The sequence below is a fragment of the Henckelia pumila genome, unplaced genomic scaffold (genome assembly GCF_033568475.1).
Source record: "Henckelia pumila isolate YLH828 unplaced genomic scaffold, ASM3356847v2 CTG_477:::fragment_1, whole genome shotgun sequence".
In the NCBI taxonomy this organism is placed as follows: domain Eukaryota; kingdom Viridiplantae; phylum Streptophyta; class Magnoliopsida; order Lamiales; family Gesneriaceae; genus Henckelia; species Henckelia pumila.
In genome coordinates this window covers 828,995-847,387 of record NW_027331840.1, presented here as the reverse complement: position 1 = coordinate 847,387, position 18,393 = coordinate 828,995, and the positions used below count along the sequence as shown (strand labels likewise).

General features: G+C 34.8%; 3 protein-coding genes across 6 annotated transcripts; 1 reads left to right on the top strand and 2 right to left on the bottom strand.

The window, feature by feature from the left end:
- Positions 1 to 1,527: 1,527 nt before the first annotated feature.
- LOC140872746 (isoflavone reductase homolog) lies at positions 1,528 to 5,217 on the top strand. 4 transcript variants are annotated; one of them, XR_012147912.1, is made up of 7 exons: positions 1,528 to 1,955; positions 2,044 to 2,284; positions 2,938 to 3,141; positions 3,337 to 3,458; positions 4,234 to 4,571; positions 4,674 to 4,859; positions 4,972 to 5,217. XR_012147912.1 is itself a non-coding variant. In XM_073275630.1 (4 exons), the coding sequence occupies exons 1-4, from the start codon at positions 1,626 to 1,628 to the stop codon at positions 3,501 to 3,503; spliced, it is 942 nt and encodes a 313-aa protein (XP_073131731.1). In that variant the 5' UTR covers positions 1,535 to 1,625; the 3' UTR covers positions 3,504 to 3,622. The 4 variants fall into 4 exon arrangements, 1 of the variants encoding a protein (XP_073131731.1); XR_012147911.1 differs by having other exon boundaries at positions 4,234 to 4,859; XR_012147910.1 differs by lacking the exon at positions 4,674 to 4,859 and having other exon boundaries at positions 1,529 to 1,955; positions 4,234 to 4,362.
- Positions 5,218 to 11,707: 6,490 nt separating this feature from the next.
- LOC140872804 (uncharacterized) lies at positions 11,708 to 13,878 on the bottom strand. The gene is made up of 5 exons (XM_073275698.1): positions 13,691 to 13,878; positions 13,113 to 13,202; positions 12,844 to 12,957; positions 12,412 to 12,591; positions 11,708 to 12,332 (listed from the first exon to the last, which is right to left on the bottom strand). The coding sequence occupies exons 1-5, from the start codon at positions 13,798 to 13,800 to the stop codon at positions 11,909 to 11,911; spliced, it is 918 nt and encodes a 305-aa protein (XP_073131799.1). The 5' UTR covers positions 13,801 to 13,878; the 3' UTR covers positions 11,708 to 11,908.
- Positions 13,879 to 14,967: 1,089 nt separating this feature from the next.
- Positions 14,968 to 16,666, bottom strand: LOC140872791 (MOB kinase activator-like 1A). The gene is made up of 5 exons (XM_073275677.1): positions 16,642 to 16,666; positions 15,934 to 16,027; positions 15,635 to 15,768; positions 15,348 to 15,511; positions 14,968 to 15,039 (listed from the first exon to the last, which is right to left on the bottom strand). Exons 2-5 carry the CDS (start codon positions 15,948 to 15,950, stop codon positions 14,968 to 14,970), a joined length of 387 nt encoding a protein of 128 aa, XP_073131778.1. The 5' UTR covers positions 15,951 to 16,027; positions 16,642 to 16,666.
- Between the last annotated feature and the right edge of the window lie 1,727 nt (positions 16,667 to 18,393).

Below are 18,393 nucleotides of genomic sequence, written 5' to 3'. Positions count from 1 at the left end.
GCTGAAAAGGAAAAAATCTACATGTTTGAAATTCTATTTCATTTCCGAATGAGGTACAATTTAAAAGTTTATATAGCTACGATGCTCCTCATTTTTAATTATTTTTGTTCAATAATATTCGTCGGATATTTAATATAAATCATGGCAAGATAGTTATTGGCAAAATTTGAATTTTATAACAATTGATAATTAAAAATAAATATCATAAACTCCACATAATTACACGTTAATATGATCTTATTTCAAATACAAAAAAGTTAAAGTTAGCATCTTGGTTCATAAACATCTAAGAATAAAAGTAATAGTTATTTTACAACTTGAATCAAATAAAAAATCAATTTCGCAAAATTAACGAGATAATCCGTTTAATAGGAATTTTGTGATATATATAATATATGTGGTAGGGTCCGGGAATATTAAAGATAAAGTTATCGTTAAAGATGGCTTTTAAATTATAAACATAAAGCCACAATTGGTTGTACGCGTTTTCAAATAATTAAATAATATAGAATGAATATGGTGCCGGTTGTTCACCTAACGCAAATTCTTTTAACTCGACCTCACAGACAACTTATTAATTTGTTTAGGCACATTATTTATTATATTTATACCAAAAATTAAAACAACTCCATTTTTACAAATTTAAGTTAGCAGATGCTCCCAAAATGCATATGATCTTATGTACTTGTGTATTTTAACCATATTTTATCCATTAACATTACGCACATACGATTTTTGTTGTTGTTGTAAATATAGTAAATTAACTTAATATTTTCTTTGTTTATTATTACGTTTAAGCTTTATTATTGTATTACTAATTTGAAATACTCATAATTAAGTTATTTTGCTAAAGAATAATAAAAATAGAGATAATATGCGTTAAATCAGCAAAACCTCCTTTTTTTGGTACAAAATAAAACTATTTTTTGAAGCTAATTAAAGTTTTGTTTTTTAGGTTATATATATTGGTAGTAAACCAAGAAAATAATTTTATCGTAATACTAATACAGACTATATATATATATATAGCAATGTTTGAACTTATTACTTAATATTTTAATATAAATACGTTAAATTAACGCGTAATAAATCATTTTCAAGGAGTTAATTATATTCATGAATTTCAGATTAAAACAAGATTTTTAAGAAAATTTTCTTAAAGTTGATTTTGGTTTTCTTTAGAATCCATAGAGTCGATGATGATCGACGCTGAAATTAATATTTAATTTTGACATAAAGAAATTAAGATAGACCATCGGTTTCATTTTCAACAGTATAATATCTTTAATTGTGTTATGTATTATTAATGATAAAAACGATCAAACCGAACCATATAAAACAGTCCGTTATAGTATAAAAACCGAACCGAAGTAAAATGGTTTGACTTCGGATTGTATTTTTCATAAACCAAAAACCAGAAAACCGAACCGAAATTAGACAAATTCAAACCGAATCAAACGATGAACACCTCGATAGTAAGTGTGTGTCGTTTTCATACATGAATTCTTATGGACGTTATATAATATAACATTATTTGAGTAACTTCCACTTCAGATTTTCAAGAAATCAAACTCCGATCCGATCCCCTATATATAACCACTGCTTAATATATTAGTCTTGAAGATATGGAAAAAAGTAGAGTTCTTGTGGTGGGTGGAACAGGTTACATGGGCAAGAGGCTTGTCAAGGCAAGCTTGGCGGAGGGCCACCCTACATACATCCTCCGCCGCCCGGAGATCGGCCTCGACATCGACAAATTGCAGCTGTTGTTGGAGTTCAAGCGGCAAGGGGCGGAGCTGGTGGAGGGATCCTTTTCCGACCACCGTAGCTTGGTGGAGGCCGTCAAGCGAGTGGACGTGGTGGTTTCCGCCATGTCGGGGGTTCATTTCAGGACCCACAATCTCTTGCAGCAGCTCAAACTCGTCCACGCCATTAAAGAAGCTGGAAACATCAAGGTACGAAAGTACTTAATTTCATATCTAAAATTAATTAATTCATGTAATTCCTAAAACACTGATATAATATATGGTTAATTGTTTGCAGCGATTCTTGCCTTCGGAGTTTGGGTTGGACCCTGCTCGAATGGAGCATGCTCTGGAGCCAGGAAGAGTTACTTTTGATGAAAAAATGATTGTAAGAAAAGCCATCGAAGAAGCTAACATACCTCACACATATGTCTCCGCCAACTGTTTCGCCGGATATTTTGCCGGAAATCTCTCTCAGATGGGAACCCTTCTTCCTCCAAAGCACAAACTCTCCCTCTATGGACATGGAAATGTCAAAGGTCCCGATCCTATTAATTTCTTTCACCTACCTATTTCATTTTAGGGAAATGCTATATATATAACTGTTTTGAGTTAAAAAAAATGCTATGTATACACCACCGACGGTGAGACGTTGGGTTATACAATTATATAACTGTTTTGACTTATTTTGGAAAGAATTTTTTCAAATAAAGTACAAATATATTTTTGTAATTTCAAGTGTATTATGCAAACTAACGTGTAATCCTCTGTATGTAACATTCCCCTTCATTTTATCATTTTATCTATATCCTTACTATTATTTAAATTTTTGTGTATTAATTAATTAAATATTTAGTCAATACACACTTGTTCTATTACTTAATCTTCTTCTTCTTCTTCTTCTTCTTCTTCTTCTTTTTTTTTATAAAAAAAATAACTTCTCAAGTTCTTAAAAAGAAAATTGTTTTAATGTATCATGCACGTCGGTATGAAAGAAAAATCAGGAACTAAAATATATAATGCGTGCATATATTAGAAATAATTTAGGAGAATATGACACTAATATATTATGTTAGATGCATGTTTTTAGCAAAACTCCTCTAAATAGGTATGGTCATTTAGATCACAAGTACTCTACAATTTGAGGGGAGGACCTAATCTTATTTTTGATGATTTTTTTTAACAATACTAGCGATATATATGGATGAAGATGATATCGCGACGTATACGATAAAGTCGATCGACGACCCTCGAATGTTAAACAAGACATTGTACTTGAGGCCACCGGAAAACATTCTAACTCAAAGAGAGTTGGTCGAAATATGGGAGAATCTCACGGGAGAAACACTGGAGAAAACGACCGTGTCAGAAGAAGACTTCCTAGCTCAATTAAAAGGTAAATAATTGTTGATGGGTCAATTAACTATATATATGGTCCAAATAATAAGAGTACTTGCATGAAAGATGGGAATAAATTGATACGCGAATTAATAATTCTCAAGTAAACCAAGCAATATATCTACAATAGTGGAAATAAAAAGTTCTAAAAATCTAATTTTTTTTTCACCTCTCCTCGACATATATAACGCAGGGAGTGACAACTTTGTTGAGCAAGTTGGAATGGGACATTTCTATCATATTTTCTATGAAGGAAGCCTAACAAACTTTGAGATTGGTGAAAATGGAGAAGAAGCTTCACAGCTTTATCCTCAAGTTCGTTACACTCGAATGCGCGAGTATCTGAAGCGTTACCTATGATCGTTTCTGCAATAATTAATGTCCCTTCTTTTTCTTGTTTTGCCTCTAAAAAATGGCTGCAATATCTTGTAATGCATGCCTCATTTCACTGTCAAACGCCTTCCAAGATTGCATTTTTTTCCTTTTTCTGTTTTATGCTTTCTGTGTTTTTACAAGTGTGGTAGCTAGCCAATTATATCAATGAATACTATTTTAACTACAATCAAACCACAATGAGCGCATATAATGTCAACTCTAGTTCTATGAAGTCATATCGAACTCTGTAAAACCCAAATGTACAGAAATCAATACAGAGAATTGAATGTCAAGAAAGAAAACAATGCATATGTGAGAGGTTTAATTTCTTTGAAATGTGAAGTATTATAGATGGCCGAGCAAAACTTGAAGTTTTTGGAGGTAAAACCTCTTTATCTTGAGGTGTCTATTCACGTCTGCTTTCCGCAGTTTCCTGTGATTAGTTGAATAGAATGAGAATAAGATCCTCACACATTATCAAAATTTTTATGGATGGTTCATATTTTCGAAACAAATCACAATGAGAGATAAATCATTTACTTATATATACATATCTATCTCTACAATCTTCTATTCTATAATCTATAATCTATAACCCCCATAAATATACCAGTTTGAATTGTGAGCTTATCAATATGCCCTCATAATTTTAAGTATTTTTTATAATAATTTCTGGGCATCAATGGTTATTTCACTCTTCCTTCACTAACTCTAGACATTGGGGCCGTGGATCCTGAAAGTGCTCCAACTGTCACTTTTACACCAGAGCAATATGCTGCCATTTTGAAGCTGTTGGAGAAGGACACGCCTACTGATTCGGTTCTAGCTTATGCTAATATGGCAGGTACTTCTCATGAATATTGGTGTTCAGACTGGATAGTGGATACTGGAGCTAATGATCACATGGTTGGTCATGATGTTAATCTATATAATGTGGTTCCCTATGTTGGTGCCAATGGGATTGTCCAATTGCCAAATGGTAACAAAACTAGTGTTACTCACTTGGATCAGTCAACCTCACTTCTGCCCTTGTCTTGCATAATGTTTTCTCCAGTGAGTTCAACTCTTCATTCATAGCTTCCATCCACTTGTATTTATGTTTACTAGCCATAACTACATCATATGTATTTGGCTTTGAATAATCCTCCTCCTCAGCTACTGTAAGTGCATACCAAGCCAGATCAGCTTCACCAAACCTCTTATGAGCTCTGATCTCCCTTCTGGTTCTGTCTCTTGCAAGATTATAAGTACTCAAAATCCTTTTTTGGATCACATGTTGTCACATTCTCACATTGTATATCATATGACCCTGTCTCTGGCACAAAGACTCCACCTCAAACGGTAGTTTAATCTATCAATTCCTCAATTTCACTTCAACTTACTATATGTGTCTCGCTTCACCAAAGACCATCATTGTTTCATTATTTTTCACCCACACTTTTGTCTCTTTCAGGACCTATGCACTGGGAAGCCAATGGGGATTGGTAAAGTGAAGAATGGACTTTATCACTTAGATATCTCCAGCTTTGATCCTAGAGTTGTTAGTTCCTCTCTTTCAAATAAGAATTATCTTACAGCTCATTGTAATACTTTAGTTTCTGCTTTGCACATTACAAATAATGATGTATCAAATGAATTTACTTGGCATCAACGCCTTGGTCATGTTTCCTTATCTCGAATGAAATTACTACCTTTCTTATCACATGAGTTTGATATTCATCATTGTCAAGTATGTCCACAGTCTAAGCAAACAAGGATGTGTTTTCCAAAAGCTAGCTCTTCACATTCAAAGAATCCTTTTCAATTAATCCACATGGATCTTTGGGGTCCTTTTCAGTCTGCCACCTATAATGGGGAGAAGTATTTTCTCACCATTGTGGATGATTTTACCCGCTCAACCTGGGTTTACTTAATGCATTCTAAGCTTGATACTTTAACCATGATCAAGAATTTTATAGCTCTTGTTCAAAATCAATTCTCTGCCTCAATCAAAACTATTCGGACAGATAATGGTACAGAGTTCTTCAACCATGAATGTACCACTTTCTTGTCTTCATTAGGAATAATTCACCAAAGTTCATGTTCATATACTCCACAGCAAAATGGAGTGGTTGAACGAAAACATCGACATATTTTAGAAATTGCTCGTTCCTTGAAACTTCAAGCTTCTTTGCCTTCAAAATTCTGGGGGGACTGTGTTTTTACTGCTGTCTATTTGATCAATCGTATACCAACTCCTCTTCTTTTGAACAAAACACCCTATGAAATGTTATTTCATCAAGGTCCATCTTACTCACATCTTCGTGTTTTCGGATGTCTTTGTTATGCATCCACCTTCCCTCGAGATCATAAATTTTCTCCTCGGGCATCTCAATGTGTATTTCTTGGATATTCTAACACCCAAAAGGGCTACCGAGTTCTTGACTTGCATTCTAACAAGTTCTTCGTGTCTCGTGATGTTACCTTTCATGAATCTATTTTTCCTTTTTCCACCAAAACAGTCACTTCTCCAATTTTTACTCCTGTTGCTATGCCAGATTATGTTGTTCCTAGTTCTTCTTTATCTCCTTCCATTTCCCTTGGTGATGTCTCTCCAACTTTAGAACCAATTCAGGAGGTCATGCGTTCTTCTCGTCTCTCCAGACCTCCTGTCTGGTCTAGTGATTACACTTGTCCTACACTTGGAAATTCCAGTTCATTGATGCATTTTCTAGCTAATTACATATCATATTCTCATTTATCTCCATCTTTTCAAGCTTTTCTGTCCTCCATCTCCCATATTAAGGAACCTAGGAGTTATCATGAGGCTATGGATGATCCGCGTTGGCAATCAGCAATGGAACTTGAAATTGCAGCATTGGAATCCAATCGTACTTGGACCATTGTTTCCCTTCCTCCTGGTAAATCTGTGATTGCCAATAAATGGGTATACAAAGTTAAATATCATCCGGATGGCAGTGTTGATAAGTTCAAGGCCCGACTTGTTGCCAAAGGCTACACTCAACTTCCGGGGATTGACTATCATGATACTTTTTCTCCTGTGGCTAAGATCGGGACTGTTCGTTGCTTATTGAGTATTGCTGCTATTTTTTATTGGCCTTTGTATCAAATGGATGTCACCAATGCTTTTTTGCAAGGTGATCTTGATGAAGATATTTACATGGCCATTCCTCAAGGATTTGGTAATCACGGGGAGTTAGGAGACACCAAGGTTTGTCGATTACTCAAATCTCTTTATGGCCTTAAACAAGCCTCAAGGCAATGGAATTTGAAGTTTGCTTCTATTATGGTCACAGCTGGTTTTCGTCAATCAAAACATGACCATTCATTATTTGTTAAGAAATATGGTGAGTTCATCACCTTATTACTCGTTTATGTTGATGATATTGTCATTTCTGGAAATCACGAGGCTTCCATTTTGGCTCTTAAAGAGCATTTGCATGTTGCCATTAATTAAAGACTTGGGGCATTTGAGATAATTTTTGGGAATTGAGGTGGCTCGTTCCAAGGAAGGAATCTGTCTAAACCAGAGGAAATATGCATTGGAATTAATATCTGATATGGGGTTAGCTGGAACAAAAATATTGGAAACACCTATGGAGCAAAATCTTAAACTAACCACAACAGAGCTTGATGCCTATAATAAGGAAGATAATTCCGATGATACATTGTTGAAAAATCCAGGGGAATATAGAAGATTGATAGGAAGGTTGTTGTATCTGACTATCACTCGATCGGATATATGTTTTGCTGTGCAAGCATTAAGCCAATTTATGAGTAAACCCAAGACTTCTCATATGGATGCAACCATTAGAATTCTGAAGTATTTGAAAAGTGCACCAGGTTTTGGGATTCTAATGTCTTCTAAAAGCTCATTTACATTGAATGCATATTGTGATTCAAATTGGGCCGCATGTCCAATGAGCAGGAAGTCTGTGACTGGTTATTGTATAAAACTAGGAGATTCTCTACTATCTTGGAAGACAAAGAAACAATCCACAGTGTCCAGGTCTTCAGCTGAGGCAGAATACAGGGCAATGGCCACAACTACATGTGAGATTATCTGGCTTGTTGGGATACTGGAGGATATGGGAGTGAAGTTAAGTTTGCCTGCCATACTTCATTGTGACAACAAGGCTGCAATGTACATAGCAGCAAACCCACTGTACCACGAAAGAACAAAGCATATCGAAATAGACTGCCATTTGGTGAGGGAGAAAATACAAGACAAGCTCATAAAGACATCTTATATATCGACAAATGATCAACCGACAGATATGTTCACAAAGGCTTTAGGAAGAAGCCAACATCATTATTTATTATCCAAGCTTGGAATGTTGAATATATTCCAAGCTTGAGGGGGAGTGTTAGAAGTTGCTAGAATATATAATAGAAGCGTGTTTCTCATTCTTTGTAGGTGTACATATAAATACCTAAATACTTGTACATCATATAAGAATTTTTGGGCAAAATAGAGAAAAGCTTCCCGCCTCTGTTCTTCTTCTTTCTTTTTCATTTCCAAATTTAACAAAGAGAGGCTCGAAGGCGTAAAGAACGAGTAATATCAAGGATACGACGGTGTTTACGTTCAACAAGGCCATTTTATTGAGGTGTGTTCGGACAAGAGCTTTGGTGAATGATACTTAAGGAGGTAAACAAGGTAGTGCATGCTTGCTGAAAAAAGTCAGTGGCATTATCAGTGGATGGTTTTAACAAGGTAGTGCATGGTTTTAACACAGTCACCCCATAGTTCTCTGTCCCAAGCAGTTGTTCACTGATCAAGGTGAGTCCCAATTAATAAGGTGTCTCTAATGTCCAGCTGCACAACAATGTCAGATGCAATATTCTCTAAACTATATGATCCTTCATACTTCTTAATTATAACATCCTTAATTCGGGCAAGTGCTTGCAACATTTTGAAATTTATGTGTACAAAAGGAAGATATAACAAGAGCTGTATTTAACACTTCTAACTTCTTCCTTGATCTTCATGTTTTTACATGTTTGCATATGAATAGACAGAAAAGTCAGCACCTTAACAATAACAAGTTAAGAACACAACATTACTTTACCAAAAAAATTAAATGTTTCTGCATACTGCATAGAATCAGCCAAGCTTATAGATGCCGATCGCATATACATGTAAGGGCAAAGAGAAGACAAAATACATAAATATCAAAAGCTAAAAGTAACCAGCTTTAAAGCCGAATTGCTTAAGGTTTGTGTGTTGGTTCAGAGGTTCGCGAGAGGATGGGCAATACGAAATGTTTTGATCGTCGGGGAAGAAAGAGCGAAAGAAGATGGGCTATTAGCCTATTAGCTTTAGTTATATATGCCACATTGATTTAATTCACATAGGCCCATCTGATAAATATATATTTTTGGAGTTTTTTATTTTTATTTTTTAAAAAATTAAATATTTCAAAAATAATATAGATGGTATAAAAATAAAAATAAAAAAAGGAAAAAAAATACCCATATTAATTTCCACTGTTAGTTTTAGAAGACAATTATTTTAATTTTATTAAATTAAATTTTTTTAAAGCTCTAATATATAAATCCAAACACATTAAAAAATCGTAAAAAATATTTTAAAATAATAATACTAACTTCTCATAGTTTATATCTTTATTCCAAACACACAAAGTTGTTTGTTTTTAGTCATATTTATAAAATTTTCATTAAACTATATAATTTTTTAGCAAACTTATTTACATTCTTAATAAAATTAAACTCATTATGTACAAACACGCATCGCGTACACCAATACACTAGTATTTATGAAAAAAAAATTGGTTAACTTAAATAAGCATTGGATTAAAATTTTAGATTTAACATTATATTGATATTGTGTTTTAAATTGTTATTTAATTATTTTGAAAAAAAAAATCAAATCGGATTGATGTGGTTAGTCGGGTCCGAGTTCATATTTTCAAGATGATTTCGATTCCAGTTTGACTCAAATTTGGGTTCAGACATTTTCTATTAAATAGTAAAATTTAATTTTTTAAATAAAAATAAAAAAATCATATTTTTAGGTTAAAAGGTTGGAATTTTGGAAAAATCATAGAGAAATAATTATAAATGATATACATATTTAAATATTTATTAACTATAAATAAATTATTATAAATAATAAAAATATTAAAATTAATCAATTTAAAATAAATTATTATAAATCATATAAATTTTTTAAAATTTATCGATCATAATGTAGAAGAAAAAATAATTTGATAATCTAACAAAAGTTCTAATATATCACAAAGAACACAAATACACAATCCAACCCGCATTTTATGGCAATAGAAATGATCAATCAGATTTGTCTAAGCTATCTCATTCAAGTAGTGTCCGAATAGTATCGATCCATTTTTTTAGAATTTAAAACGGTACCATTTCAAAACGAGACTATCTCAAATGAAAAAAAAAGACCCCGAGCTTAGACAAAGCCGATTGTCTATGGGTCAAACTTCAATTGACGACGGATTTTAGAATATTCATGATTGCATTAAAAAATTTAAAAAAATAGGAACTTATATTATTTATTAATATATATAATAAAAAGACATTTTATTACATCACTCTCGGACCAGCGCCCCTGCGCTGCTCTGTTGTGTTTATTATTGGAATGGAAGTCAGTGCTCTACAGCTTTTTTCGACGTTTCCTCTAATATTTATTACATTTATTATAGTGGGTTTAACACTATTTTCGTTTTGCAGGAGAGTAGTGGAAACTTGAGAGAAGCTGTAAGGCTACCACCTGGCGTCAACAGTACTCTCTTTCTCCCCCTCTGCATGTGTACAATTACGTGTGTTTGGAATTAGGTGGAAGTATGCTTATTAAGTTGTTCATTTTTTTTGAATTTACATTATTGTAAGTTTTGGTTTGGATATTAGATAAACATGCAAATCAGTACAAGTGTGCTGATTTATTGGATTCATGGGGAAAAAATTAACTAACGAACAAATGTCATGTTGTCTTTTTTAATAGTGAGACAGCGCATGCACCCCTTCGATCTAGACGTGTAAGTTGAGTAGAGTCTCCTTATCAGTCAGTCAAGCCAATCAATCTCAGGTCCAGTCGAGCTTAAGATTGTTGTGCCTGTGCTCAATTTTAGTTTACGAGCTCGTGAACTTTTATGAACTCAAAGTTGACTCTTTTACACCTCTATGTTAACCTGCTTAACTTATTTGAGCCTTCGATATATCTCGTATCTTATTTGGATGTTTATATTTTTATGAGTTTTAATGGGTATAATTCCATGAACCCTAATTATATTTTGGAAACTAACAGATGCAAAGAATGCCTTACTTTTTTTCCCTTTCTTTGTGCATCCGTTCTAACTCTGAGGATCAGAGTTAGAAAGTCTTCTTGATTATTTATTTTTTACTTTTTAACTGTGGATTTCTTCAATCAAGTGAACCTTCTTTACGGAACGCTGACAGAGTTCTGCACACCAGAGAACTACCCTACAATGTTAGCCGGTCCCAGGTATGTCTCAATTATTTTCGGAGGACAAATGTTTCACAGAAACATCTTTCCGATTAATAATGTCAATGATACTGTCATCTCCGTCTTTCTGAAGAAACTTAGAAACCTTAGTGTTACCGTGCCACTAACCATACTTGTTTTGCAGATACGACTATAGATGGGCAGATGGCGTACAAATCAAGAAACCTATTGAAGTTTCAGCTCCTAAATATGTTGAGTATTTAATGGATTGGATTGAGGCACACCATTCCCTTCAAATTTCAGGGATGTTGTGAAAACCATATTCAAATGCCTGTTTCGTGTATATGAACATATATATCACTCTCATTTTCAGAAGATTGTGAGTCTCAAGGTTTCAAGCATTTCATACTATTCTATTTACCTGTGTAAGTTCCTTGTTTTTGTATCTCAGTGTTTGACTTATATTTCATCACCACTCAGATCGAAATCATCAAAACTTTCCTGGCTTACTTAACAAAATCTATTTTTTATCCAGTAAATTGTTTATTTTATCCTCATATGTTGAAAATGGAGAAGAAGCTCACAGCTTTATCCTCGGAAGGTTGGTTTTATTGAGAAATAAAGCTGATGTAAAAGGTTATATAAATTTCTGAAGCTACTTTCAGTTCGTTGCCTTTCAATGTTACAGTAGCTAAACCTTCCAAATAACCATCCAAATAACAATTTGACTGAAAAACAAGACTTTTAGAAGAGTAGCTAAACCATCCAAATAACCACAAGAAGCAAACCATTGTATCTACCGAACATGAGAAAGGAAGATTGGACAAACTACAAGTTCAGCTGTGCCAACAAAGATACAGTTGAAAGAAATGGGAATCGAGCATGTTTTGGCCCTTATCAAAAATTCCTTTCAAAAATGTATTAGAATTAGAAGTAATTATTTATCATAGCTAGCAAGAACATTTTCCAATTGAGATGGATGAACCATCCTCTTAAGCCTCCTTTTCATTTTCTGTTCATCCTCGTCATCTCCATATTCATCAACTTCTTCTGGATAGTCGATTTCCTCACTTTTGCTGTTATCATTGTCATCATAGTAATCATCATCGCCATGGCCATCGCCATCGCCATCGCCATCGTCATCGTCATCGTCATAGTCATAGTCATGACGATCGTCATCGTCATCACTGTTGGGCAAATACCTTTCTATCAATTTTCTTAAACTTGAAGCCTCAAGAGGTGGAAATTCGAGCTTGTCACGCAACAGTGGATTAAGCTCTATTGGCCTTCTCAGATTATGAACCAAAGTTTCACGTTGTGACTTTGCATCCCTATAGCTTGAAAATTTCTCTGTCTGCTCCCTATAGAAACAGTTTACATAAGGAAGGTGCTACAGAATAAATTCAAACTTGTGAGAACAAACATTCTGACAACGCATACCTGACGATTTTTTCAAATGATTTCTGCTTCATGATCTCCACAAAAATTGTATTTGATTGATCATTATCATTTAGATTTAAAAATCCACTTAGATAGCGATTAACCTCTTCCCATTCACCAGCTTGTACTTGCTCATCAAAGTAATTTATATCAAATAAAACTTTGGATTCTTGCCCCAACCTACAACATTTTAAGGTCAGGTGACTTTCCTAGACAAAGACTCTGGCACGAGAGAACATAAAACCAGTAAAACAATGATGAAGAAGGAAGGCCATATTTTACTCTCATATTCCTCAAGGGTGTTTACCCAAGAGTACAATGTATTTAATCTCACAGAACACAATATGTAGTTGAGGCAAATTATCCTCATATCAAGCAAGAATTAGCACAAATCAATTTAAAAGCAGAAGATAAAGCAGCCGTAAGACTAACTTGTGTACTGATTCCTTCAGCTTTTCCTCACCCAAAAACTGCAATATCATGAAAATCATTTCTCGCTTCAACACAGAGCAAGCAGTTTCTATTCGCGGTTGCTCCATGGCCCATCTTCGCCAAGAACCAAAGTAAATCAAGATATTGAGACATAATGTTTTCAGAAAAAGAACAATAGCTCATGCTGCAGCTAAAACCATTAAAGAAATACAAGAACCAAGAATGGCTAATAAGAGGAACAGAAACCTCAAAGTTGATTGAAGATGTACCTTTTGAACATTTTTCTTAAACTTGAAGCAGCTAGGTTAAGCTCTTTTAGATCAAAGAAAACTTTAGAAAGTCCAGATTCTTCTTTCAACCTGCATAAAATAAAACCAGTCAAACAAAGGTGAAGAAATCTATATTTTTCCCTCACATTCCTCAAAAAGGCAAGAGTCCAATTTATGTAATCTCAGAAAACACAATATCTAGTTGGGCATGTTATCCTCTGAATTCTTAATGCGATCAAGCAATAATTAGCACAAATCGATTTGTTAATTTATGTAATCTCAGAAAACACAATATCTAGTTGGGCATGTTATCCTCTGAATTCTTAATGCGATCAAGCAATAATTAGCACAAATCGATTTGTTAATTTATGTAATCTCAGAAAACACAATATCTAGTTGGGCATGTTATCCTCTGAATTCTTAATGCGATCAAGCAATAATTAGCACAAATCGATTTGTTAATTTATGTAATCTCAGAAAACACAATATCTAGTTGGGCATGTTATCCTCTGAGCGATCAAGCAATAATTAGCACAAATCGATTCAAAAACAAAGGATAAAGCAGTCGTAAGACTTACTTGCGTGCGGACTCCTCGAAATTCTCTTCACCTAAGAACTCCAATATAAGGAAAATTATTTGTTGCTTTGACAAAGAGCTAGCAATTCCTCCTGTTCCCAGCGGTTCCATGGCCAATCTTCACCAAGAACCAAAGCAAATCAAGATATTCTCAGCGTCGCCTTCTCTCCGAATTATTTTTTTCCCAGCTTTGCAGAGTTTCTGAACTAATATTGGGGGGAAACCGTTTGCTTCAGATGGTTTTATTGCGGGGGAATGCTGTGGTTTCAAAACGACACCACATCACCATTTTTTTTTTATTTTTTTATTTTATATTATATTTTGATTTCTCCTTATTTGTCTTTTGTTTTCTTTTTTTTTTTTACCTTTTTTTAATACAGTCTAATTTTTATATTGTCAATTTTTTTGGATCAATTTTTTTGTTATAATTTATCTTTTTACAATATATAATATAAATAAAATATATCAATATAGAAATAAAAATAAATAATTATATGTTTTAATTCAAAAATAAATAAGTTTAATAACCAAACAATTAGAAGAAAAAAAACTGAAATGCAAAAGTTGAAAAAAAATCAAACGTTTTATATTTAAATATTCTCACTCATTCCATGTTGTAAATTTTTTAAAAAATGAATAGAACAAAAAAAAAGAGGAATAATCAAACATGTGAAAAATGAGTAAAAATTGAAACACAAGTCTTCCTCCCAAAAAAAAAAAGAGAAACAAAATGCCAAAAAAAAAGTCCAAAAAATCAAAAATAAAACAAATAAAATATATACAAAAAATAGGCTAAAATTTTTTTTAAAACGAAAATTTTTAGAGGGAACAAAAGAAAGATGAAAACTAAAAGCCCAAAAAACTAAATTTTAAATAATATATATTTTGTAAAGAAGAAAATTGTGTGGCAGTGCAAAAATTATCAATATACAAGTGTAAATTATAACAAGAAAATTACACAATAAAATTTGGCATGATAAAAAGAAACTACAAACGTGCATATTTTTTACGTTTCAGCTTACGAAAAACTACAGGCTGAAATTTGCAATGTGTGTGTGTGTGGCCTGTAAATGGTAATGCCATATTAATATGGGACGATGTTGATGCATGTCAAGCACATAAAATAAGAACACAAGCAACTGGATTCTTACAGAACATGATACATATAAATATAGCTGCGAAACATCAGTAATACTAAAATCGTTACTGGGGTTGCAACCAAATACTTATTTCATGATCTCTAAATAAAAGTCAGTTCGAATAATCAGAAACATGTTTTTAATATGGCACAATGGATTCTATGAGTTCTTGAAGTGGAGCAAGTTCCTTCTTGTCTATCAGCATGAATTCCTGCATAATTAAAGCAAATCTTCTTCAAATTGAAACTCTGAAACGAGGGGATGGATATGTGTGCGATGCTACCAAAAGAACCAAGAATATCAAGAATAATCGTGTATGGTCAAGAGATATCCAGCTATCGGGCTTCTAAGCCCAAAAATGATCTGATGCTAGATTCATTGTTTGCAACGTGTAAGGATAAAATAAACTAGGAAAGTTTTGATGATTTCGAGCTGAGTTAAGAAAAGTTTTGATGATTTCGAGCTGAGTGGTGATGAAATATAAGTCAAACACTGAGATACCAAGAATAAGGAACTTACACAGGTAAATAGTATGAAATGCTTGAAACATGTATTTAGATGTGCCTCCTCCTTGAGACTCACAATCTTCTGAAAATGGGAGTGATATATATGTGCATATACACGAAACAGGCGTTTGAATATGGTCTTCACAACATCCCTGAAATTTGAAGGGAAAGGTGTGCCTACATTATTTTTTTTTGTCAGTTTGATGTGCATCACAGAACTAGAGGACAGAAATCCCAAGCTAATTAAGAGAATCACGACCAATGTGTATTCAAGGAGGTGACGCTAAAAAGTATTATTACCGAGCTTCTGAGGAAATATTGACTCGTCATCCAATTGGGTTTCAATCCAATCCATTAAGTACTCAACATATTTAGGAGCTGAAACTTCAATAGGTTTTTTTATTTGTACGCCGTCTGCCCATCTATATTCGTATCTGCAAAACAATTATGGTTAGTGGCTCGGTAACACTTAAGATTTCTTAGTTTCTTCAGAAAGATGGACTGATGGAGATGGCGGTATCATTGAGGCATCATTGACATTATTAACTGGAAAGATGTTTCTGTGAAACATTTGTCCTACGAAAATAATTGAGACATACTTGGGGCCGGCTGACATTGTAGGGCAGTTCTCTGGTGTGCAGAACTCTGTAAGGGTTCCGTAAAGAAGGTTCACTTGATTGAAGAAATCCACAGCTGAAAAGTAAAAAAATTAATAATCAAGAAGACTTACTAATTCTGATCCTCAGAGTGAGAACGGATGCACAAACAAATGGAAAAAAGTAAGGCATTCTATGCATCTGTTAGTTTCCAAAATATAATTAGGGTTCATGGAAATATACCCATTAAAACTCATAAAAATATGATCTTCCAAATAAAGCATGAGATATATCGAAGGCTCAAATAAGAGAAGCAAATCAACATAAAGGTGTAAAAGAGTCAAACTTCGGTTGAGTTCATAAAAGTTCACGAGCTCGTAAACTAAAATTGAGCTCAGGCACAACAATCTTAAGCTCGACTGGACCTGAGATGAATTGGCTTGACTGACTGATAAGCAGACTCTACTAGATTGAAGGGGTGCATGCGCAGTCTCACTATTAAACAAGACAACATGACGTTTGTTCGTTAGTTATTTTTTTCCCATGAATTCAATAAATCAACACGCTTGTACTGATTTGCATGTTTATCTAATATCCAAACCAAAACTTAAAATAATGTAAATTCAAAAGATGAACAACTTAATAAGCATACTTCCACCTAATTCCAAACACACGTAATTGTACAAATGCAGAGGGGGAGAAAGAGAGTACTGTTGACAGCAAGCCATTCATTTATATCCTCGCCAGGCGGTAGCCTTACAGCTTCTCTCAAGTTTCCACTACCTAAAGTGGCATCGATATGCTTTCTCAGCTGTGCCCCCTGACAGTTGATCTGTAGTGACCCGTATCCAAAACTAATGATTAATGAGTAATTAATCGTATAATCATGTCGAGATTAAGTAAAACATGATTAAGGAAATTCCAGAAGGATTAACGGAGTCCAAAAATGGATCCAGGACACTCGAAAATGGCTTAGAGGGTTACTCGAGTGGGATCAAAACCACCGATCCAGGATCGGAGCCTCCGATCTTGGTAAGTTCGGAACCACATCGGAAGCAGGGAGATCGGAACGTCCGATCAGGATCGGAGCTTCCGATGGTTGTCAGTGACAGGTGTGTGGTTGCATGTGGACCGAATTGACACGTATCGAACGGAGCTTCGGATCGGAGGAACGGATCTTCCGATCTACACGTTCGGAGCTTCCGATCAGGAACGGAGCTTCCGATCGTTGGCTATAAATATGAGGTCCGAGCTCCTCATTTCTTGCCAATTCCGAATTCTCTCCTTATTCCACGTGGCTCTATTTTAGGGCTTTGGGTACTCTTATTTTAGAGTTGGAGTAGAATATTTTTTGTAGTATAGTCAGATAGTGTTTGACATAGTAGCTGAGCAGTACTCGTTTAGCGGAGCAGTGCTCGAGGCTGTGGAGCTGCAGCAGGGGTGTGCAACTAGTTGCGGGATAGTCGCCATTAGTGGGCTGACGACGGACGCATGTATAGCTATGATCTCCTTAAATTATTTAGGAGTATGCAATAGCTTAGTTAAGGCTTTTAGAGCTTATTGATTGATGCATGAATATTTTCATTGTAGACTTGTTGATAGGCTTGGAACCTAGAGTGGGACTACTAGGACTGCCTTAGAAAGGTACGTAAGTACTGACTGAGATTGCCAGCGGATATGCATGTTTATATGTTGCATTTATGTATTTGCATGTTATTATTGTTATGCGGCATGTGCATATCATCTTGTGCATGTACATCAGTATATCTTTTGAGATGAGCCAGTTAGGGTTACTCAGCCCTGTTGGACGTTTTGATATCGAGTACCCTTAGGTACTGATATCTGGAGGACTCCGTGGTCCGCGTCCGTTATTCGGGAATGAGTGGTCGCACACAGTGGTTAGCTACCCCGATGTGACGAACTTATATCCCAGGCGCCAGTCTGAGCAGTTTGTATACAGTTATCCCAGATATGGATACCCTGTCATTTGCATGCATCATATTTGTATGTTTATCCGTGCTTTTTTATTGAGTTTAGAGCTCACGTCTAGTTTTTTCTGTATATTTGGACACCCTATTCGATGGGGCAGGTGGAGGTGCAGGTTTGAGCATCAGGAGCCTGGAGTAGCCCGTGACCTTGAAGACAGCAGGTGTTGAAGAGATGGCTGCGCGATAGCGCTTTCTCTAGCGCTAATGAGGGATCGTTGTTGGCGCTTTGGAAGTGATGCGCGATAGCGCTATATGAAGCGCAGATGGGTTGTGCGATAGCGCAAGGTGTAGCGCTATTAAGCAGTTAAGGAAGCATAAAGGAAATGCGGGCGCGGGAGATTCACGAGCGAGCGCGCACAAAGCTCTGCCATAAGCTCTAAATTCCTGAAACAATTCAAAGGTTTATAAAATCAGGCCTCCAAAATTATCAATAATAATTTTAAAAATCAAAAACAAAAATTAATCTAATGAACAA